The 24,929-nt window shown below is 42.9% G+C and overlaps 1 protein-coding gene across 2 annotated transcripts in view; it reads right to left on the bottom strand.

Annotated features, from left to right (window-relative positions):
* Positions 1 to 24,929, bottom strand: part of UBA7 (ubiquitin like modifier activating enzyme 7) — a 1,262,833-nt gene that overhangs the window by 860,238 nt on the left and 377,666 nt on the right. For both annotated transcript variants that reach the window (XM_086938795.1, XM_086938796.1), the window contains exon 17: positions 18,522 to 18,717. In XM_086938795.1, the coding sequence (XP_086794921.1) occupies positions 18,522 to 18,717 (196 nt within the window). The remainder of the gene's footprint in view (positions 1 to 18,521; positions 18,718 to 24,929) is intronic.

Below are 24,929 nucleotides of genomic sequence, written 5' to 3'. Positions count from 1 at the left end.
CACAGGTGCATTCATCTTGGATTTTCTTTTCTTTTAAATCATAAGCAAAAATATTTCCAAGAGGACGCCTTATGGCAGGGTCTGGAAAACAAAATGATGGCGCCCCCCTGCAGAATGTTCAGAGGGGACACTTAGCCTCCTATATCTTAGAGATGTTCATTGGTCTTGGGCTAAATGCCCCCCTCCTGTGAACAGATTAGGGGCTCCTGCTGGGTTGGGTGGCCCAGTGCACTACCGGGGGTGCAGGGGCCTGTGTTATGCCCCTGGCTCATGGGTTCCTAAGCGTACTGATGCTTGACTGTGCAATTTTGATTTTTTTGTCTACCATTATAAACTATTGTACGATAGCTGATTTCATACAAGTAAATTAAAAAATGAATTTGCAGGGGATACCACAAGCAGTCCCGTAAAAATATGCAGCTCCCTGGCTTTCGAAAATATAATAAAAATAAAAAAAACTAATTAGGGGAAGGGGAGTAGATGGAATGAGATACAGGAAGTTATGAGCACTGGGCGGTGGTTGGAATCACAGGAGCATATGCCCCAATGGATGCAGCATGATGGCAGTGTACTGTTGAATAGCCCTTGCAAAAACATAATGAATAATTAAGAATTCTTTTTTAACTAGCATTGGGAACGGCATTAGAACTGGCTTTTGAATAAAAATACCTTTTGTCGCCTTGATGGGTTTAGGCACTTAATAAGTCACTATACATGCGCCTTCACTCATCTCTGCACACCTGCATCCATTCATCATCCAGGGAATCATTCTTGCATTCACCCTCTGTCACTACTACAATAAAGAACACAAAAACTCAACAACATATGCAAGATAAATTAAATGAATAAAAGTAGAAAAAGACAATATGCTGCAGTCTAAACACGGCAGCACATGCTTGCAAAAACTAAACTAAACAGCAGCGGGGTTCTGTCTTTCAGGGGTAATGTAGATAGTCTATTGTTGTTTTAAAGTTCCAGAACAGCCACCACATTTTGAACCAAGGTTTTGGCCAGTTTGGAAAGGCAAAACAAATATACACTATTTACAAGGGGTAGTATATCAAACACAGAAAAGGGGATGGAAGGATGCTTGCAATAAGTCTAACCACTGGTAATCACTGGGTGTAATATTCCAGTCCATCGCTCTTTTACCCACTATGCACCACAGATTAGAACCAGCGATATTCAAATCAGCCTTGACCCTGCTCCAATCAGAACAGTCCAGCCCGAGCTGCCCTGTCAGGCCCTCTCTGAACCGGAATACAAGCAAGCCAAGACCAGTTTCACCCTGATTGGGGCTCTTTGGGTGGTTCCAGTTGCACAGAAAGCAAGGGACCCATATCCGGGCCTACCCTTGGCTAATTAGGGCAGCACAATAAACACACAAAATTTGATGGGAAGATGCTTGCAATGAGTCTAACCACTGGCACTATGTACAACAGCATTCGATAAAGGCTGCCTGGTTTAGTGGAACAGACCAAAAGGGAGGTGGTGCACTGCCAGAGAAATGAGCAGCGGCAATCAGTCCGTTAGCAACACCTCGTGAGCTATAGTATCCTCTTACAAAAAACTGAAATAAAAAGATGATAAGCAAAGAAATGAAAAGGGGACTCTAAAAGAAAAACACTGAAAACTAAGGGGCTGATTTAGAGACTAGCAGACAAAGTTTACTCTGTTGGATGACATTACCTCCCCCATCCAGAGGTACCTCTGTCAGTCAAATTTAGAGATGTCAACCAGACCCATCGACATCTCTCTACGTTGACAGGAACTGCTGTCATAGTCATTCCTGTCAATATAGGAGAAGACATTTGACAAACTGTACCAGCAGCCATATTGCTTGACCGGCAAACTTTTCAAGTGTTTGGTGTTTGAAATATAAACTTCCAAAGTGGGGGTTTGTTTTAGAAAAAAATAAAAATAATGACCTTGCACAGAGTGAGGTGGTCATTTCTGGATTTTTCCTGCCCTTCACAACCAGGTTTTTTTCTGGTGCAGATGGACAGGAAAAAAAGGCATTACACCGGGGAGGACAACATAATGCCCTTCCTGTGCCGGGTCCTACTCCGTCGGGCCGTAATAGGAAGTGTTCTATCAACCGTGCCAAATGGGGCTTCATCAACGGAATACTTAAAGTCCGCACATCACTAAATTAAACTTGTCAACTGAGGGTTTGGCTGGCTAGATATTCTGTCATGTTTGCAATGGAGTACCCTGTCTGCCAAACTCTAAATCAGACCCTGAAGGACTGCCCAGCCAGCCTTGACACTGAAGCGCACTCATATTCACATATACATGTACGAGTGATCAAAAAATTTCATCATCACGCGTTACGAGTGTCAATGGCTGATGTGGACCGAAGCATTAGTACATTGAGAGAAACAGAGTGTAAATGACACTCAGACCGATCAACGGCAGAAGAAGGCTGACCCAAAGGCCCTATATGTAAACATTTGGATGTATATATTATTTAATGATTGTTCTTTAAGACAATATCCTGGCAGACAGCAAATACCAACCAATGTAGCTAATAAATTGTAGCGAGAAATATTAAACCGCAAATCTTCTAACCCTACAGTTTGTTAAAGAGGGTAACCAACACCAAAAGCCTTCTCTACAATGGTAATGTGTAAGATTACATGTAACAAAATGCCGTATCTGTCGGATATCTGTACAGGAATAACAACCAACCCTTAAATGTTTATTTCTTTTAACACATTCTTTTCACAGTCAATATGTTAGGCCTTCTGCCTTTACCATCACTTTTCATGATAAACAATCAGGACACATAACCTTTATTATTGACTTATCACTAATACTAAATACTAACTAAGACCTATAGTGTTGGGCATAAACTTTCCCAAAAGACAACCAAGTATGCTGTAATAAAATTACAAATATGTATACAATTACTGTTCTCAAAACAATATAAAACCCCTCCTATGAGAGCCTAAAAAGGTTTATAGTAGTGCACATCTAGCATCCCCACAGTTTTTTCGGGTGGGTCACCAACACAACCACCCTTGGCTACTAGGGTAGTCTGTGAGATGCCATTTAACAAAATACCTACCTACAGGTGTTAGCACAGTGTAATAACAATCTGCCTTTAGAGGCTCACTGCCTTTAACGAATACTTTTAACAAAAAGTAAATCAGGCTTACTGGTTTTGGCTTAAATTGTCATAATAAAAAGATCAAAACTGTAGAATCTGGCATTACATTTCCAAGTGAACCAATAAGACCTATATAATTTACCATTTGCTTGACACTGCACCCAGCATAGGCCTATTCAAGTGCGCGTAAACAGGCAACCGTCATGCAAACAGTTATCAAATTACAAATATGTAGCAAAATATAGTTTGAAAAACAATATACAACCCCTCTCAATAGCGCCCAACAAGAATCATTACAGTGAAAACCATCAGGATTTGTCAAAGTGGGTGGCCAACACTAAAATCCAGACCTACTGCAGTAATCCGGGGATAACATATAACACAATATCTATCTAATAGTCTGTGACTATTGGGGCTATTGGTTTACAAAAATACTTTGTACTACAAATAAGCTAAGCCTTATACGTGTTATCATAACTTTTCATAATAAGCTGATCAGACCAATGCCATACCTTTTTCCAGTGCACCATATTGGCTTATTGCTTGTGACCAATTCCAACTTGGCTAACTGTTTTGAGCGTAAGATTTCCCACGAGGCAACCATAAGGCACACAGTTATAAAATTACAAAGGCATACAGAATTAAAGTTTGCTGAGCAAAATAATACGGGCATATGTATGAAGAAATCGTTTTGCGATTCTCAATTTGCGAATTTTAGCAAATCGCAATTAGAGAATCGCAAAATGCAATGTATGTAGGATTTGCTAGAAATTTAGTGAATCCTACATATTCCTTATTTGCGAATCGCAAATTGAGATTCACAAATAAGGAATTACTTCTCATTCATTCCTATGGGCTAGGCTAGGAGGCCCATATGAATGAATGGGAAGACATTCTCAATTTGCGATTTACAATTAGAGAATCACAAATTGAGAATGCAATTTCAAGGGTGCCAGGGTGTTAAAAGGACACCCTGTTGCACCCCCGAAATGAGCATGTATGCACATGTGGCGCACATATATGCCCTAAGGGCATGTATGTGTGCACGTAACAAAATCCTTCTATGCAGGCTTTACTACGGAGTTCTGAAGAGAAATTAAAATACAGTCCCTTCCCATCAGTAGTGTAAGAATACACGTCACATAACAATGAGAGTAGCAGGGAGCGGAGGTAGACAAGAAGGCCAACTATTTTGAGCAGGCCTCTGACACAAAGCTCTATCTATGTAAATTGTCTTGTAAACAACATGTCTTCAACAACACAGAGCTAAATATTTCTATATAGGAGACTTAAAATAGGTCTCAGGTGATGGGGAAGTTTACAATTTGGACACTAGCATCATTTATAGCTGTCTTGTTTTATATTTAGTTTCCTTGTCCGTCTGCCACACTCTGTATTCCTCTCTCTTCCTCTGCCAAGAACATTTTAGATTGGGTAATTCCTTGAGAGTGATTACGTGCAAGGAAATGACAGAGGAGAGAAAGAGAAACAGCGCTGATATGACAGCATACATTTTGGCTGATCCGCAACATACACAAAGTCCTTTCAGGATTGCTTTATCAGACACACATTGTGCACACACTGCAGTTTTGAGCATTCGCTGCCCTTCTCATACTGGTCAAATCAGGACGAAAGAAAGGAGCTGGGTACAAGGAGTAAGAAGGAGAGAATGTGTGTGAGAAAACAGGGAGAGCACAAATACACGAGGAAACGCGAACAGATTAGCAAAAAAGAAGGGAGAGAACTGTATGGAAAAAACACTTTATGAGACTCCTGGAGTCATGAAATGAAATGAAAATGAATTTTGTAAAGCGCACGTAGCTGCCCTGAGGCGTCCAAGCGCTGAGACTAAAACAGAGGTGCAGTTAGATGAGAGTGATGTACCAGTGAAGGTTCTACTTATTGAACAAAAACGTTTTTAATTGCTTGCAAAAGGAGGTGAGTTCTGGATTGGACCTTAAATATTGGGGGAGAGCATTCCACATCTTGGCCACGTTATAGGAGAAAGAGCGGCCTCCCGTTCTAATTCTCTTTATTTTGGGTACCGTGGCCAGGGTGGGATAGGTTGAGCGCAACTGTCTGACAGGGTGGTACGGGGTGACGAGGGATAGATTGATTGCTGGACCAGTAGCCCAGAATGCCTGATGAGCGCGGCAAAGGGACTTGAAACTGATTCTCTCCCTAACGGGGAGCCAGTGTAGACTTTTTAGCCCAGACTTAACAGATGTCCTGCGGGGGATTTGCAATAGTGTCCGGGCATCACAGTTTTGGATTGTTTGTAGTTTCCGCAGGGTAAAATCAGGTGCTCCCAAATACAGGGCGTTCCCGAAGTCCAAACGGGATTGGATCAGGCCCTGTATCACGGTCTGTTTTGCATGAAAAGGTAGCAGAGGAAGAATCTTTCTAATGATTCTGAGGAGGCCAAAGCAGGTGGCAGATAATATGGTTGCCTGATAGTCAAATGACAAAGACCTATCTAACTAGATACCAAGGCTCTTAATGGTGTCCTTTGGTGCCGGTGGTGGGCCCAGACAGGGTGGCCAAATCGAGTCGATGAAAGCAGGAGCAAGCCGACCCAGTAACATGAGCTCCGTCTTGTCTCCATTGAGTTTGAGACAAGACTTGGTCATCCAGCTTTTGACCCTCTCCAGACAGCCCGCCAGATCAACCCCGGCTGAGGAGCCACACTCTTGAGCCAGAGAGACCACCAGCTGAGTATCATCCGCATAGGTAATGATCTTTATCCCATATGGGCGGACGATCTCAGCCAGCGGTCTCATATAGACGTTAAATAACGTCGGGCTCAACGAAGAACCTTGAGGGACTCCACAGCCCAGATGTTTACTGGAGGAGATGGCATTGTGTTCGTAGACCTGGAATGCTCTGTTGCTCAGATAAGATTTGAACCATTCCAGAGCTCTGCCAGATAATCCAATGTCCACGAGACGCCGCAGAAGGATACCGTGATTAACGGTATCAAATGCAGCGCTCAGATCGAGGAGGATGACTGCCACCGATCCTCCTCGATCTAAGATTTTTCTGGATTCCTCCGTGACCCCCAACAGAGCAGTCTCCGTCCCATGTTTGGGTCGGAAACCCGTCTGTGAGGGGTCTAGCAACTGATTATCCTCAAAAAAGGATGTCAATAGGCCATTTATATACTTCTCTAAGATTTTACCAGCCCAGGGGAGCAAGGAAATTGGGCGGAAATTATTAAAATTCTTAGTGTCCAAATTGGGTTTTTTAACAAGAGCCCGCACCATGGCCTGTTTCCATGCCAGTGGGACTATGCTTGTGGAGATTGAAGTATTGAGTACTTTTAGCAGAGTGGGAAGAAGGGTATGGGTAACAGTGACCAAGACACGGGGAGGGGCAGGATCACTGGGTGAACTCGATTTCATCTGCGACATTAAGGAGGTGAGTATTTCCGCGCTCAGCAAGGGGAATTCATCTAGTGAAGATGAACGGTTGCACTTAACTTCCTGTAAAGGAAGGAGAGGTAGGTCCTCCAGAGTGATCAGGTCTGTGGGTGGAAAGGAGGAATATATGAGATCAATTTTATGGAAGAAAAATTCCGCCAAATCCTCACACCGAAGCTGAGGATCGTGATCAATTGATGGCGGTGGTGGAAGCTTCGTGAGGCTTTTCGTGATCTGATAGATCTCTTTGGAGTTGGAACCGGCTTCGGCGATTTTATGTGTATAATATATACATTGGGCAGTTTTTATATCATTTTTATAGTCCCTGATAGCCTCTCTGTAGATAGTTTTGTCCAACTCAACATACCCCAGACGCCATTTCCTCTCAAGTCTTTTGCATTGGCACTTTTTCTCCCGGAGCTCAGCCGAGTACCAGGGGGCAGAAATCCTAGATCGTTTTAAAGCAGTTTTCTTGATAGGAAGAATGGCATTAAGGGAACTCTTTATCCATTTGTTGAATGTGTCATTAGCTAACGACGGATTCTGATCGATTGATGGTATTGATGTTTCTAACTCATGTGACCATTGGTCCAACGGGAGTTTTGACCAGTTGCGAGCTTCTCGCACTGCAGATGTTAGGGCCGGAGTTTTGCAAGTCTACCATACTAGGGGAATTAACGAGTGATCTGTCCAGGGAAGTGCTATTGGGGAGAATGCCTTCAGATTAAAGCAGTTGATGAACACCGGATCTAACAGGTGTCCTTTAGTATGTGTCGGAGATAAGACAAGCTGGGTCAACTGTAGAGCGGAGAAATTTCCAGTTAACTTTCTGGCGATGTGGTCAGTCATATCATCAAAATGGATATTTAGATCGCCTAATAAGGTGTAGTTGGACGGGGAGGAGGCAAGATCTGCAACCTTCGGTGGCAATGATTCATGGAACTGTTTGGCTGGGCCGGGAGGACGATAAATGAGCGCTCCAGTAAAACTTATGTTGGGAGAGAACTCAAGACAGAAGGACATGCTTTCACAGCCAGTGAAGGGGTTGGGGAGGCAACGGCAGGCATAATGATCCCTAAATATAATTGCCAGGCCGCCTCCTTTCTCATTGGGTCGGTCATGTCTTACTATTTGATACCCCTGCCCCAGGGTTTGTACTAACTCCGGTTCCGAATACGGTGTTAGCCACGTTTCGGTAAGAAAGAGTGCGTCCGGTTTAAGCTCCTCGAGTAGCAGAGATATTTCATCGACTATACTGTCTGTAGTAGAATAACACAGCAGTGAGAACACAAAGAGAGAATGAAGAAAATACAATGAAGGAAGTATTATGAAGTAAAGATAGATAGATAGATAGATAGATAGATAGATAGATAGATAGATAGATAGATAGATAGATAGATAGATAGATAGATAGATAGATAGATAGATATATAGATAGATAGATAGATAGATAGATAGATAGATAGATAGATAGATAGATAGATAGATAGATAGATAGATAGATAGATAGATAGATGACAAAGAGGGGGAACATAGAACATGACAGAGTATAAAAAAAGGTAACCAAGTAGAGAAAACATAAAAGAGGAAGAGAGGGAGGAACACAGAAGCAAGAAAGAGGGAATGAGAAACATGGAGCAAAGAACGCATGAAAGACGAGAAAAACTGAACTGAGCACAGAGATTAAACGAAAGCAATAGGGAGATGGTGATCGCATTTTCTAAATATAGCAGAATTATTGACTGTGTGTAATGGAACTGTCACCAGAGAGTTCAATTACTTCCTATGGAGGGATCCTTTGGGACACACAGGGGGTTCCCTCACTGACTTCAACATAGTTCTTAATAGCTTCCTTAAAGTCGCCTGTTCAGGTGAGGTTACTCATAATAACCCAAATATCCTGAGATCTGGAAGCATGGTTAAAATATGAGATTCTGCGTCATCCATGCAGAGATCAACCCTACAATGGTCAATGGGTTCTCCTTTCACAACTAGCAACCGTCCTCAAGTTCCAGCACCAACCAACCTACATAATGTCATTCCCGGTGTTCACCTTTACAACTTTCATGGCTCTTCCAAATTTGGATTCACATTTGTTAAATAAAAGGGGGGACTGAATTTCAACCCAGCCACCAACCCGTAAGTTGCGCAATTTCCAGGTGATTAAAGTATATAATTTGAGTTTACATTGTAACTGTTTAAATTCGACCATATTTTCTATGTTGTGCTTCCTTTCTTCAAAATGCTGCTATGAGCCGCTTTCTCAGCCACTATAGACACAAATCAGAAAAGGGGATTTATCTCTGAGCAGGTAAAAATGGCCGACTCAAGTCCCCAACTGAGATATTATTCTGCATGAGCACAATCTTTTCCTAAGGAACATCAACAAATATTTTCTATGTCGGAATTTTAATTAGATGGTTAACAACAGGAAACCACTGAAACTTCCCATTTGACTATTGTATTCGGGGGGCACAGTAACTTGTTTAAAGCAATGAATTTGCAGAAAACAAGTCTCGCCTCTAGAATTGAGTTGTACTTCTTTGTTAGAGACCAACCTTTCTAGGAATCCTTCTTTGCTAAACGTTTTCCTGTGGAAATTGCTAACGCTGCTAATGGGTTCTCTATCAACATATCTGAGAGTCTTCCGGCCATTTGGAATGGCAGTCCACTAAAAGAAGGGCATAATACTGCGTATGCTACAAATTGCAGAGGAAGATTTTTTATTCCTGTTGTTAGAGTTACACACTTAGCAAGAGCTGACCCACTAGTTGATGTAACCACCAAAAAAATGATCTGATAAGATTATTGAGGTATTCATGTGTCTTTGGTGACTATTTTTGCGGACGAAGTGTTGTAATATGCAGAGGGAACACATTTGATATTCCTTAAAACCTGGTTATTAAAAACACTCAGTGCAGGTGTGGCCTGCAAAAAGGAATTCGGTGCACCATTTAAACCTTTACTTGAAGGCCAACCCTCTCTAATCCTACTTTAAAAGAATACTCTTGCAGTTGAGCAATGCATGCAGGTGATGTAAGGCCATCACCGAGATACAATATGCTTACAAGGGGTTTGTGGTAAGTCTTCATCACAAACCTATTGCTCCAAATATAGTGACTCAAGCATTCATTGGCATATATGCACTCCAACAACTCATGGTCTATCAACATACCCTCTCTCAACTTGGGCAAGGGTTCTAAATGTTATGTTATGTTATTTTATTTTATATAGCGCACAGATGCCGCAGCCAAGTGGCGTCCCGGCGCTTTAGGAGATGGTAAAACACAACACAACAGAAATAAACCAAGACGAGTAAGACTAAACTGTTGAGAATAAGAAGGTTTTGAGTGCCTTCCTAAAAGGGAGCAGATCGGGGATGGAGTGGAGAGGAGCAGGCAACGAGTTCCAGAGAGCTGCCGCCAACACTGAGAAAGAACGTCCAACTACCAATTTGTGGCTCCATGATTGTTGGGAAAGGTTGCCACCTATAATACGCAGTTACATCTACTGTAATAATGCAGAACTGGATGACAAAAAGGGGATTTAAAAAAGGGGGTGGCTATAATTTCATTCTCAATGAATTCTAATGCTTTTTGTTGCTATTGGCTCCACGAAAACTTGCAGAGCAACAATATGGGGGGCTTCCTGACTCCAGAAAAGTTTTTTTTAAAAATTGCTTCAGGTCTCGTTGAGTGTCAAAACAAAATACAGGAACTCAATACGAAGATACACATTTAATGAACATAAACAGAAAATGCTTAAGATATAACCAGTTGGACTGGCAACCCAGGCAGAATGCACACTCTGTCTTCCCCACTGACCCACAACATGTTATTAACAACAAACATGAACCAAAATGCACTAGTTAGGAGAAAGAAGGAATGGAGATGAGGGGTTTGAAAAGTAAAGACAGAAGTGAAAAATTTGCTATTGACAATTGCCTCATCTCTTCTAGCCTGATATTGTTGCTTTTAAAAGTGTATTTATGCTCTGCCTTCCTGCTTTGTTTATCTGATTATCTCCCACAGACCGGACTACTCATCGTTCCACACACTAAACTGACTCCGTCCAGTACCTTTTGACTCACCATCCCACAAACCACTAACTACGCCACCACACCACTGAGTAGACACTTCCATATATCAAGCATCACTGTATGAATCGCTTAAAAAATGGGATAGGAACCCAAGAAAACAAATATTTATTGACAAATACATTGGGAAGAACCTTCAAGATAAGCCAAATCAGATTGAAAACTCAACCAGAGGGATGGTATTTCGAGAACCAGGCCTCTGAAAAGCATCAGAGCATGCAGTTAGAGTGGAACATGGCATTTGGGGGAACATGGAACAGGAGGTTTACTAGCAAAACCCAGAAATTAAGTAGGGTATTGTTTATTAACCTGATTGTTAATCTAATCCCATTTGCGCAGAGAAGATCAGGCCACTCTATTAATGTAAAAAATACGCCATCATATAGCAGGACCTCCCGGAATGGAGAATCCAGAGTATTTCGTCCTGATTAAAGACCGAGTTGAAACATGACCTCCTCCATAAACTTCCCTCAAGTGTATCCAAGTTGCTGGAATGCATGGACCAGATACACCACTGAGAGAATGATCATTGTGCCATATGTTCTTATCAGGGTAACAAGTGATCAATTACCATCGTCATACCTGCAGTGCATTTCTTAATGTCCATGCGAAGGATTTCTCATGAGCCGGCCCATTAACAGTGAGAGACAACAATACTCACAGAATTCATGTTTTCAGCCAGACATTTCACCTTCTCAAAGAGTGTGAAACGTCAGGTTGAAAATGGGCTGCAAGAAATGATTAACATGCAAAAATCAGATCTATTTAGGAGGGAATATTCTCTATTTTATTTGAGAGGAAGTATAGGACTGCTTGTGCAAGGTAAGTGAACCTTCCATGACAGTAAAAACCGTTACCTAACCCTGACAAGTTGAAAGACAAACCTCTACTCTCAATTCCATAGGTAGAGCCTATGGACTAATTTCATCTAGTGGCATTCAAAGCTTTAAAAATTCCGCCTTGCAGCAGGGGAGTTGCTCCAGATTTACCCTTCATATCCGACAGTCAGAAGAGAAAGAGTAGGTATAAAATAGGATAGGATTTCGATTTATAAAGCACTCAAATGCCGAGGTGTCTTGGCGCTGATGTGAGAAAAAGAGATCTAACAGTACCAGTACTGATCAAATATGCCTCGGGGAACAGCCATGTTTTTATTTGCTTTCAGAACACTGTCCTGTTTGGTTGGAGTCTGAGTGTAACAGGCAGTTGGTTCCACAACCTGACGGCACAGTGCGATAGGCTCTTTCCACCCCATCTAGCTCTGCAGACTTTAGTGGCACAAATGAGGCCACAATTAGCAGATCTAAGACTTCTAGTAGGAATATACCAATGAAAGATTTTTCAAAGGTCGGCTGCCCCTCCGCCATATAATGTCTTATGTACCAGACATAAGGCCTTAAATTCCATACGTTGCTGTATTGGAAGCCAGTGTAACAACTTAATGGCAGCAGAAGTGGGTGACCTTTTGGGATATTCACTAATATTCGTGTAGCCGCATTTTGTATGGACTGCAATTTGGTCTTTTGTGCCTTGTCAATACTTATGAATAGAACATTGCAATAGTCTAGGAAGGATAACTAGGGCCATTACCACTGTTTTTCTTAGTTTCTGAGGAATAAAAGGGAACACCTTTCCTCAGAAGCTTCAGTATGTAGAAACAAGTGGAGGTTATGTGGTTGATCTGGGCAGAAAACCCTAGTTGGTCATAAAAAATGATCCCCAATTTCTTGACTTTCGTGGGTGGTGTTAGGCGTTCAGCCGCCTCTATCGGCCACCAGGTGTGGTTCCACCGGGACAGACCACCACCAAACTCCGTCCCCTCCATCCTATCCGTGTTTATTTTGAGGTAGTTATTGCTCATCCACCCCATGATGTGAGTCAGACACGCATGGAATCACGCGGCAACGGGCTCCGACTGTTTTGATACAGAGATGATAATCTGTGTATCATCGGCATAAGACACAAACGAGAAACCATTTTGGCTAATGAGTCTGGCGAGTGGGGTCACATAGATGTTGAACAGAGTCGGTGACAATGCCGAGCCCTGAGGGATTCCGCATGGCAGATGGAAGGTTTCAGATTGTAGACTTTCCCAGTGTAGAGTTTGTTCCCTATCTTCTAGGAATGAGGTGAGGAGGGACAGAGCCACCTCCCCAATCCCCACCGCCATCAGCCTCCACACTAACAGCGTGTGATTCACTGTGTTGAATGCTGCTGATAGGTCAAGGAGGATGAGGATTGCTCTCCCCCCCTACATCCACCTGTCTCCGAATCTCCTCCGTTGCCATGACTAGCGCCGTCTCAGTCGAGTGACCAGACCGAAAGCCGTGCTGACTTGGATCCAACAGGTTGTTAGTGTCTAGGTAACATGTCAGCTCCTGATTTATCGACCTATCGAGGATTTTTGCTGCAATCAGCAGACAGGTAATGGGTCAGTTATTCTTGACCTCCAGTGGATCAAGCGCCGGCTTTTTCAGAATGGGTCTAATGCAAGCCTTTTTCCAGACCAACGGATAGCTCCCTGATTCAATCACCTGATTTAGAATGGGAGTTAAATGTCTACTAATGACCTCGGACACCCTGTGTATCAAAGTCGGAGGACAGGGATCCCACGGAGATCCTGACTTGGTGGAAAGTATGGTTTTGTTTACTTCAATAGGAGTGAGTATGCTGAACATGTTCAGCTGACAATGCAGCGACATATCCTCCATAGTAGTAATTTGACCCTCATCGTCTCCCTGCCTGTTTTTACGTAATTCGTCATAGACTGTATGGATCTTAGTTTGAAAGACATTCGCCATTTTGTTTCAAAAAGCGGAGTCAGGACTGAAACGCATATTCTGACGTGGTCTTGATAGTACTTCAAGTGGAGTTATTGACCTCCTCTAATTTTGCTGAGTGGTACGTGGTTTTTGCTAGTTTAATTGTTTCTTTATATTTTTGTAGCGCTATGTTATATGCTTTCTTATGTTCCCTCCTATATTCAGTTCCCCATGTACGTTCAGCTTTCCTGCATAAAACTTTCATTTTTTTCAGTTCCGGGCCATACCAAGGAGATGGTGCCTGGGCTCTTCTTAGTTTCATTTCTTTCACAGGGACCACCTAATTCACGGCCATGGCTATTCAGTTATAAAACTGGTTGGCAGCCTTATTTGTTATCCGGGACCTGAATCGGGGGCAGCTGTTTAGCGCCTGCTCTAATTCAATGCCTTGGATTTTGTTCCACTGCCTGATTTTTATGCTGGCTGGTTTATTTATATCCAGCTGAGCCAGTAGTGAGAACTGAAGGTTAAAATAGATTTCCGTATGGTCAGTCCAGGGAAGAGGGACCGAATTGCTCAGTTTAATATCAGAGTTAGAGGCAAAAAATGCCATCAATTGTATGTCCAGCAGAATGTGTGGGACCCACCACCTTTTGATGAAGACCAAGCCTGCTAAGTTGTCAAGAAGCCGGGTGTTGTCAGGGTTATTATTAAGTTCCAGATGGTAGTTAAAGGCACCCAAAATGATGAGCGGATTTGAATCTGTAAAAGATTCAAGCAGGGTCTGTGAAGCCAGAGAAAAAGGGAAGGGCCTGGCGGTCTGTATAGAAGTATTCCATGTACGGTGGAAATGTTGTTAATTTTCTATGCAAAACACATTGCCTCCGCAGGCAATTGTGTTATGGGCCCAATATGCACCTTCAGGATTATTGCAATCCCACCCCCTTTACTCTCTATCCCGACTAACCACAGAATATGTGTGTGTGGGTGGGTGTGTGTGTGTGTTTAACAATCTGCATTGAGTATTTGTTATGACATACAAATCTGTTTGTGCAATATATAGCCATACAATTAATAAACAAATAATCCTGTCAAATCCTTCTCACAATTGGTGCTCTGAAATAGGGGCAAAAAAAGTCAAAGGCGATGCAGTGCTCATCCTTCTCAATGGCTACTTGTCAGTTCCAACTCTTTGATAACAAACGGTTGTTATCCTAGGCTGCCCTGACACCGGTCCTGATGACGACCCTGTCAAGTTTCACCTTAGCAGGATGAAACATCGGCATACTATAATTTATGGATTGCGCACACCAGTGAGCCATCCAGACTGGAGGAAACAGCTACTGTCATTCCTCCACAGATGCCAGCAAGGGATTTGTTTCACACTATTATATGCAGCAGATAGGATCTCTAATAAATAAATTTGATTGCCTCTCCGAATCTGGCGGAAGCACGTCCAATTTTTGACTTGAATAAAGCAACGAACGAAGTCTTGTTTGTGATTGTCTGCGAACACAAGACCGGTCTAGAGGAGAAGTGGTCTGATCCTCGAGCACTAGTGAAACAGTGCAGTGATAACCTGCTACAAATCAAATCCATAAGACTGTCTTTAACTGCAGACTTCGAATCTCTACAAGGGTCATCGGCTCATACCTATAAATTTGTCCTGATGATGGTCTTTTAAATAATTCAGACAAGACCGAAACGTCGACCTTCACGTCCACTCCTGCTATCATTGACACGCTGCATTCAGTATCTCACTGCAAATTTAGCAGTAGTCCCTGTATTATATATAATAGCTGGGACGTATTCTCTTGTACTATTGGATCAATTGATGTCTTCCTTGTACATTTGAATTTTTTATGTTTTATTCTGTAAACTGATGAATTAACCCTGACAATTTTCTCAAAATAATAACAATTTGAATATAATTATTTCGTGTTGCATCTTCTTCTTTTTACTGTTTGACTAGTGTGGTAGCTTCACAGGTTTGACTTTTGCATGGTCTAAAATAGTTTGACTGTATGATATAGTACAGCTACTGATGAATACAGTTAGGATCTAGAACTCTATTTATTAGAGATCCTATCTGCTGCATATAATAGTGTGAAACAAATCCCTTGCTGGCATCTTTTTGTGATACATTATCTGCCCAAGCCCGCAAGGGTTTATTGGGTCACCCACCCTCTTCCCTATCGATTCCTCCACAGAGGCATTAACACCAAGACAATTTTTGAGGAATATTATATGCTTCGTTTTTCTTTATACTCCATGCTCATGTGATACACCATGAGTACTATGTCGTTTTTCACTTTTTTGCACCTTTTATAGACCTCTCCGTGCGACGGTACATGGTCACTACAATTGGTAGATAACTCAGGTGAGGACACGTATGCCAACCATCATTTTTACTGGCAGTGACACACCTTTGATGGATGGGTTTGGGCCAGCCCTCTTGGAACATGGACACTACCTTGGAATTGGCAGACGCTTTATTTTGAATTCATTGTAGTTTCAAGAGATGTCAGTCTAATTCTGTAGCACTATCTTGATTTATCTGCAGGTTCACAGGTCCAGTGAGTGGTGGTTTTTCTGGAAAAGATGGTTCTCCCATTTCCACAGTAGATAAACACCCATGTTTCCCGGCACGCCCCTTGAATGGACAGTCAATAAAAACAAGCATTAGAAATACAATAGGTCTCGCATTTTTTTTGAGTTAGAGCTTTTGGCATAGCTCAACAGCTACCGGACAGAAATTGTCACTTTGCACGTGCCGAACAGAGCATTGCCCGGTGAAACGGCCTGAAATTCTAAAATGATGTTGTTAGCCTACAAAATAAAAAGGCAGATCAGGATGACCAGGAGGAACTGCGAACGTATTGGAATGGCCAATGCAAGCAAACAATGAGTGAAATCGCATGGGCGTGACCCAAGCATGCAAAGGCAGGAGAATCAGACCCAATGTACCAATAAAAACCCTGTATTTGTAAATGGCACAACGACAAACAAATGGCAATTCATGGGCATGCCAAAAGCCGATTGAGGAGATAACAACAGGTCTCGCAGACAACGCATGCGCGCTGCCTAGGCTCGACCTAAAGAGCTTTCTTTTCATAAGAATCAGTGAGCAAGAGGTCTATAAACCTCGCTCTGATAGAAGCTGTATGAGGCATTCACTTCAGCACTTTGCTACAGGCCAGAAAGAGCAGGGGATGCAATGTAACGTGTAATCTGCTATTTTGCCCAAGTGACTCACAGAAAAACGTTTCTGCTACAATATCAGAGCGAAAAATCAGAGATTAAACAGTTCAAGGTTTACATAAAATTCACGAACCTGAACACAATTAATGAGAGACAAGAGAATAGGCAACAGTAACAAACTCAAACTTTTTTAGTATTTAATCCATTCTTGGAGTCAAAATTTAATCTACAGTATTTTATGGGGCACTGTATATAAAATGTATAAAATACTGTAGATTAAATTTTGACTCCAAGAATGGATTAAATACTAAAAAAGTTTGAGTTTGTTACTGTTGCCTATTCTCTTGTCTCTCATTAATTGTGTTCAGGTTCGTGAATTTTATGTAAACCTTGAACTGTTTAATCTCTGATTTTTGGCTTTCAAATAATTGGGTCTTGGACCATTGTTTGTTTACATTAGTAATTACCCAGGTCCAGTACCTTTAGGGTTACCCCATTATTATAATGGTTACAATATCAGAGCAGCAGCAATGACCAAGGGCCAGATTACAGGAGTACCTAAAGAGCGCCAGGTGTGTTCGCACCAGCTTTTTGCATTCATGTGGTACTTCTCCAGAAGCTTGCATAATCCCTTCTATAATATACATTGCGCAGTCACACATTAAGTGCCCACACAATGTGAAGGGGGCATTCCCAAATTTGCTTAGCGCTGTTGCCCCGTGCAAATAGGAGAACGCTTGGTCAGTCCACCCTCACCATTTTACAGATGCAAGTGCATGGGCAAAAAGCCCTATGGGTTATGCTATTGTACACACTATAGAGGGGCACATACTTAATGTGCCCCAAGAGGTTCCCCTAGGAAGGGGCCACAAAGCATTCCACAGACCTAACAAGATCCTTCATAAGGAGCTACTGAGACTGGAGGTCGCCAAGCAGACCAACTTTGCTGGCAGTGAAATGAAGACAGGTGTGAGATTAGGGCAGCAGCTGAACAGAGCTGATCACTTTAGGAAGCTGGCGCTGTATATACTACACCAAAAAGAGGTGTCGTGTGCACAGAGTCTAGGGAGTCCCCAAAGGTGTGGCAGCACACACTCAGTCAAGTTGGCATCAGGTATCTGACACAAAGTTAAGGGGTAATCATGCAAAAAGGGGCACTTTCCTACAATCACTTTATGTATTCAGAGGGTCTGTGCCCATCTGCACCAGGTGCACCTAATAATAGAGCAAACTGGTGCACAGATGAGCCAGGTTTTATAATTGGACAACCGGACCACTGAGCATTTTCTGGCTACCTTGTATTCCTAACAGCTGATCTCACATCAAGACACAGTAAAGACAAAATAGCAGCGAGAGCCCTTATTACGTTCCTGTGATCTTCAATGCCTAGTCATAATCTTTTAGTTGTAGCCCTGGGCACATGGGGCAACATATCATTAGAAACTTAGAAAATAATGTCAACTATCTGGCTTTTATATAGAGTAAAGATTTTACGTAGCTTCACCAGCAGACAACTTGGGTATAGAATGGACAACAGGAATGTAGGCTTGTATCGTATGAAAAAAGGCATGCAACAGGTAGTAGCAAATTAGCAATGTAAATGGATGTAATTTAGAAAGTATCAATGTACAAGTAGACCCAGAGCAAGGACAAAGAAGTGTAAGTGAATGTATGCAACATTTGCACTGGTGTATAAGCTTAGCCAAATCTTTCTCCAAGACCTAGGACAGATAATTTGCCAATGCCCAGGTTTTGGAAAGAAGGATAGAGAAGGTGAAACAAATTCCACTTGAAAATGATTGTTTTATACAGTGCCTGCAGTGAGGGGGCTGATTGCCCCAATGTATATAGGCTATGGTGAGGAGGGATTTTGTAATGCATTTTAGAACTATGTAGTGGACATAAACTTGGACTGTGCCTGTGGTTATCACCTGATCTGCAGGAAAATTGTGCAGCAGCTGGCGGATGGTGTTGTGGTACAGGAGCTGCCAGCGATGACGGGCCCAAGTCACGCAGTCCTCCCATGACCGTGGCTTCTCTATCACTAGGTGGGTGTGGATGGACTTCAGGATCTCCAAAGACTGGGAACTCGGCTTCCGGAGGATCTGTGCCAGAAAATCAGGGTTCCTGCCACCAGATGAGAAAAGGGAAATAGTTGAAGAGGATCTACAGTAGGTACAGAAATAATGGATCACATCACAGTACTAGCACGTATCGTGAGTGGGTAGGAAGAAAGGGCAGAAGGTATAAGTTAACAAGAACATAGGACAGAGGAGTTTTTACAAGCACTGATATAGGGCTCTGTGGGACAAGCTACCTGGAGAAAATGAGAACAGGGCGAAACTGGGAACTGAAAGGATCTCTGGCAAAAAACCTATGTACACCAAACCCATATTACGCCAAGCCAGGAAGCAAAGCAAGCAAGCGTAACACTCTTTGTGGTAGAAAGGGAGGTGAAGGATGAGGTGGGAGTTAACTGTGTGGGGAGGATCCAGGGGTGTAACGCAAGTCCTTGAGACGCAGGGGGGACCTTTGCCCTGCAGGGGGCATTTAGGCGTAAGTCAATGAATATCTATAAGATATCATAGACTCTAAGGCCCCTGTTTGCATTCTGCAGGTTTGCCTCATCATTTTGCGTAATGCCACTGGAGGATCTCCACTTCACAAGTGGAGGCCCATCAGTGCATTTTAGACATCTAATTATTCATTATATTGGTTACACTTCATACTTTTCACATATAAATCTCACAATGAAATGATAAAATATTCCAATATTTCGGAATCTGTCACAGTACCCAGAGCACTATTAGTACACTATTTGTCCATAGCGGATCATCAGTAGAAAAACAGGGCAAAGAGGTGCCTGCTATCAGACACAGAGGGGCAGATACAGAAGAATACAGTACAAGGGGCACCATTGCACGATTGCAGCAAGAGAATACTAACAAATAGCATTGCCGCTCACAATAGGCCTGGCTCATAACCGACAGTGCCTCTTCAATCACTATGGAATTTAGGTGCTCATCATACTCATGAAACATGCAGTCTGTCACTAATCTTTGCACTCATGCAACCGTTCATCCACACGCTGACTTATTCCAGCATTCATACACTCACCCACAAACATTAAAACACAAATCGAAATAGCATATGCAAAATAAATTAAAGAAACAGAAGTAGAAAAAAAGAGAAATACCACAGTCAAAATATGATAGGCTTACTATAAAAAAATAAGTAGAACATCCCACATAGCAGCAAACAGCCATCTTGGAGTGGTATTGTGCATAGTGTGCCACTGTTTTCAAGTTACAAAGGGGCAGATGTACTTAGAAGCAGCGTTTCGCCAACTTGGAACTGTAGAACAATAATAAACCAGTCATAATACCATTCCAAGATGGCACTGTCAGGAATTGGAAGGGTCGAGCCTTAAACCACAGAGAGCATGGAGAATATGAAGAAACTAAAGATGGGGTTGAAGGCTACACGTTAGCCGTCTAGTGTATCACTTCTCTGATAGGAGTTCCTGGCTCTTGATTTCTACTTCTGCATCAATGCTGGGCCATGTGCACAAGAAAGCATGTAATTCAGTTACTCTATGCCTCTCATCTGTGTCTTTTGCTGAGGTGTTTCCCTATTGCTTCTAGTTTGTTCTCTCCGCCTTCCTATTCCTCATGTTTTTATTTAATGTCCCTTACTTGGCTCCTCTGTTTTGTTCACCCTTCTTAAATAGCTAGGAAGCTTGTCGTTGTGCTTTGTCTCTGCTTCCTTCCCTGCAGGTATTGGCTCTTGTATTTGTGGCTTTCACCTGGTTGTTGAGAATGTTTCGTGGACTTTGATAACAATCATCACAGGACTACTGGTGGAAGCATGGGTAAGTCGCTCTCCAACTGCTTCAATAATTTCCTTTCTGAATGGGGCCTTCATGTTCCTTTGTGTCCAGGGTATATAAGATTTGGATTCTTCATAGTATGTTCTTACCTTGCAAATGCCATCTCACTATTTGGGGGGTGTCTGAAAATCCTCACAAGGAAAGTCTCTTTAAAGAAGCTTGTATGCACTTACTTTGAGATCTCCAGTCCAGGAGGTCTCTTTACATCACCATCAAAAGAGATGTTGACGCAGCTGTTTCTCCTTCTTTCCTATCCTTATCCTTTCCAAGCGGTCCATAGTGATTAGCTATATAGCTGCTACATTTATGTAGTCAAAAAGGTTGCTTTGATCAACGTCAGACTCAAAGCTATATGGTCCTCGACAAACGCTCAGTACACATCTCACTGAGTGCCTCTATTGTGCATTGTGTTTCATTGTTATATCACTCTAAGATAGCTGACAGTTTAGTTCTACATTTGGTGGTGATCTTGGAATGGTAAAACAATTATACAATATGGGCAATACCATTCCAAGGTGACCACCCAATGTTGATGCACTTGCCTTGCAGGAAGGATGTGGTGCACTGTAGAAGAGCCAGGCAGCCCTGTCTGGGGAATTGCTCTAAAAATATTAACACAATAAAATAAATGAGAAGGGAAGAAATGAAAAGGGACTTGTTACAGTAGAAAATCCATGCAGTGATCATTTTTTGGCACAGAATGGGGAATAACATACAGGTTGACGCATTATCGCATCTATTTACGAATGTTTTACGCCAATAATTGGCCATTTACAAGCCACTTGTTTCACCTACTTTTGGCAGGTGGGACAGTGCCTGTGTTTTAATGATGCTACAATTCCGGGTGAAGTCAAACCTGCCAACTTGTAATGCTGTTCCATCTGAAAGCCTTAGTTTACGACAGGGGCAGATTTGACACCCAACTCGTGATTTGGTCAATAGTGGTTTGATGTTGGAATAGATTTTACCCTTGACAACTCTATGTGCAAGTTCTTTAAACAAATCCACATCCATTTCAGAATAAGGCTTCTTTAATGGTGGAAGGAGCAAGTGATCCTACCAAAGGCTAGAAACAGGTCTTCACCCTCATCAGCTTCATCATTGATAAACAGCAATGCATCCAGAACCAAGACTGATGAAATCTCTGTGCACTGCATGCAGCATAGGATACTAACTAAGAATTTGGTTTCCACCGAGGGAGTACAAAAGCATAGCAGCAAAGGCTCACTGTATGATTTTCTCTACAGAGGGCAGGTTGGAGACAGAATGTTTCTAGATTTAATTGGGACAAGGTTTTGGGCCCGATTTATTGTTTGATGGTGGAGGAGCACCGTCAGGATGGCAAAAGACATTAAGTCCATCATCCCGACAGTACTTGATCCATCAAATTTAGAGATGACAATTGCCCTGGCAGTCATCTCTGTACTTTTAAAGGCACCACCATCATGGCTGATCCCTTCAGGATAAAAAAAAAGTTGACCAGCTGTCAAAAAACGTAATATTTTGTGTTTTTCTGAAACAAACTCATAAGGAAGGAGTTTTCTCCCCGGGTGACGAGGCCATTATTGTTTTTGTCTCTCCCTCACTGTCAGCTTTTTCCTGGCGGTGACAGACAGAAATAAATCCTCACGCCCTCTGCTATAAGAAGAGAGGTGGTAGTTTGTCTTTAATCCAGCAGCCAGTACTCCATAAAGCCAATGGAAAAAGTATGGTCCACCTGTCTCTAAATAAGATGGGTGGACCTAGAGTTTGGTGGTCAGGGTACTCAGTTGCTTTTGCGACAAGGTACCCTGCCTGCCAAACTGTAATTCAGCTGCTATTTTTGGGGAGGATTCCATGCGTGTGTACTTAGGGATGTCAGTACCTAGACTGATTGGAGTGCATGCTTTAACATTATGTAGAAGTGAGTGGTGATATGGAATTTGCAGCCCAGATTAACATGTTGGATATGAGTCAAGTTGCAATACGCAATATGCATATAGACAATTGTTAAGAAGTTCTGGTTTGTCTGAAGGAAAACATGAGGATGATGTTGGTTTTGTGGCCTGAAGAACTGGAGTGAGTAGTAGCTATGGGGTGCTTTGGAAGTTTCATCATATTTTGTCTATTTTGACTGAAAGAAAGCATGTTGCTATGGACATTTTTTTCCAAAGGGTGGTCTTTTGTAGTGCAGAGGCTCTCAAGGTCTATGAGAAATAGAGTCAGTAAGATGGTAGATGACAGCTGAGGGCTGTTGCAGAGGTGGGTGGACTTATCCGCTATAATGCTCTTTCTGTTTGTTTTTGATGGCTTCTAAATTGATCTAGCCTGGAGGAGCTCTATTACCCTCATTTGTGCCCCCACTTACAAATGTATTGCGAATTTTAAAATGTGCTGCTCTGGTCTCTGCCATGTCCAGTTTCACTGCCCGACCAGATTGGTTGTTTCAGAGTGGTGATTCTTCATTTAGGTCAGGCTTGATAACTCAGCTAACCTAAAGCTACCAAATCTATAAAATATACATAGTTGGATTTGGCTTCACCAAAGAGAATTACCCCCTTCTCGTGTTACTGGCTATATGGTTCATCATTCTGCCTCTGGTGGAGTGCTTGCTTGCATGAGGTTATATTTACATCCCAAAAGTACACTGAATCACGTCAAATTGTGCATCCTATAGCAGCCTCTGTACAAAAAAAGTATTTTTTTTTTCCCAGTGTAGCAGGCTTTTAAAAATATTTTAATCTGAACTCAAAATGCAAGCTTGGACCTGTTGGCTATGCCAATGGTTGTCTGGAGCATGCTGGTCAAAGTTGTGTTTAAAAGTTAGAAGGCTGGGTAGGGCTGAGAGGACGGAGGGAGGGGGGAAGCAGAATCAGAGAGATGGGGACTCCTTAATATGAACGAAAGTGGGCATGTGATCAAAGAGAGACATGTTAGAAGAATAAATGGGGCAGATAATGGCGCATTATCAGTAACAGAGGCCAAGATGCTCAGAATAATGTCAGTGCTTGGACACACTGGCGAAGCGGGACACGTTGATTGGATCAGGGGGTAGGCGCGAGCGGGAATATTGAAAGGAAAGAGGCCAGGTGACCGCATTACCTCAGGGACACGTTGGCTGGGTTAGAGAGCATGTGGGCGCGAGCGAGCTCGTTAGCAGTATCAGACGCATGTGGGGATGGATACGTTTGCAGAAATAGCGCGCGCGGGCCAGGTCACGACGAGCGGTCGGGTGCACGGTAGCGCAGAGAGGGATGTTAGCAGGGGGGGCAGGTGACGTCTCCACGAACAGATGGTGGCGGTCGGATACCTTATCAGGAACAGGAGACAGAGGGATACACCAGAGGGATCATCTTAGCATTACCAGAGGACAGAAGGGCTCGGCAGCAGGATCGTCTCGAGCGGGCACGTGGCAGAAGGGGACAGGTTAGCAGGGTCATCACCACGTGGGACCGTGACACGTGAGCAGAGTGACCCGCGCGGCAAAAGCCTGACACTTAAATACTCTCTTTGTTGTTTTTTTCACGGGGTCACCTGATGCCTGAAGGGGAGGTGAGTGGCGTCTGAGTTAGATAAGGGCTGGCACGAGGTGTAGCTGAAGAGGCACCGTGGCTGCTTCCATGGCGTGCCTGAGGCCAGTCACGCAGGGCTAGTCTCCAGTAAAGCGCCTCAGGCCAGTCGTGTTTCCAGCCCGCCTGGTACGTCTGTCGGGGCAGACAGACTGCCGGGGAATTTCCCCGAGTTATCAGAGATTGGATTCACGAGCTGTAAATTGCGCTCATTGGCTGCGTCGCCTCTCATAACCCGGAGAACAGAGCAAGGTCTTATGAAAACAGGCCTCCCCGGGCACTTGTTTTATCACTGCTAAAACATCCGACTCTGCTGGCCGAGGGACACGCAGACACTGCGGCCTGTTCATACTCTGCGACTCCCGAGTACCGGGGAAAGGCTGGCGTGGCTGCAGCAAACAGGGCTTCCTTTCACGAATCACACTGCCACGTTTGTACCCTGGACGAGGCGTCATCACCAGCTGCGCGTCCACAGGGCATTTAGCATTCGATAAAGCTGGAAATACAATAACCCGTGGATTGGTGGCATGCGACCGTACCTAAGGTCAGACCGGGAACCAAAACCAGCCCTGGCAAAACATTTCAAAGCAGAAATGAATCTTTTGTTCGCCCGTGGTAATTTAAACTCCAAGATTTACCGAGAAATGTAATACTATAAGCATGCATTTTTTGTATTCGTGCTGGGAAATGAAAATAAAGTTTTGTTTTAAAGAATATATTTTTAATTTCGTCAATATAGACAAACAAATGCATCAAAGTATGTTATGTATAGGAGCTTTTCGGTACACCCATATGATGGACGGGATGCAGAGCAAATCAAACATTCACCCCAGTCTAGAAATCTGGGTTAAATCCATTGTTCTTTTGCTCACCATACCACCCCAGTTTAGACCCAGCCATAT

Source organism: Lissotriton vulgaris, chromosome 9 (assembly GCF_964263255.1).
Source record: "Lissotriton vulgaris chromosome 9, aLisVul1.2, whole genome shotgun sequence".
NCBI lineage: Eukaryota > Metazoa > Chordata > Amphibia > Caudata > Salamandridae > Lissotriton > Lissotriton vulgaris.
This window is presented reverse-complemented; position numbering and strand designations above follow the sequence as displayed.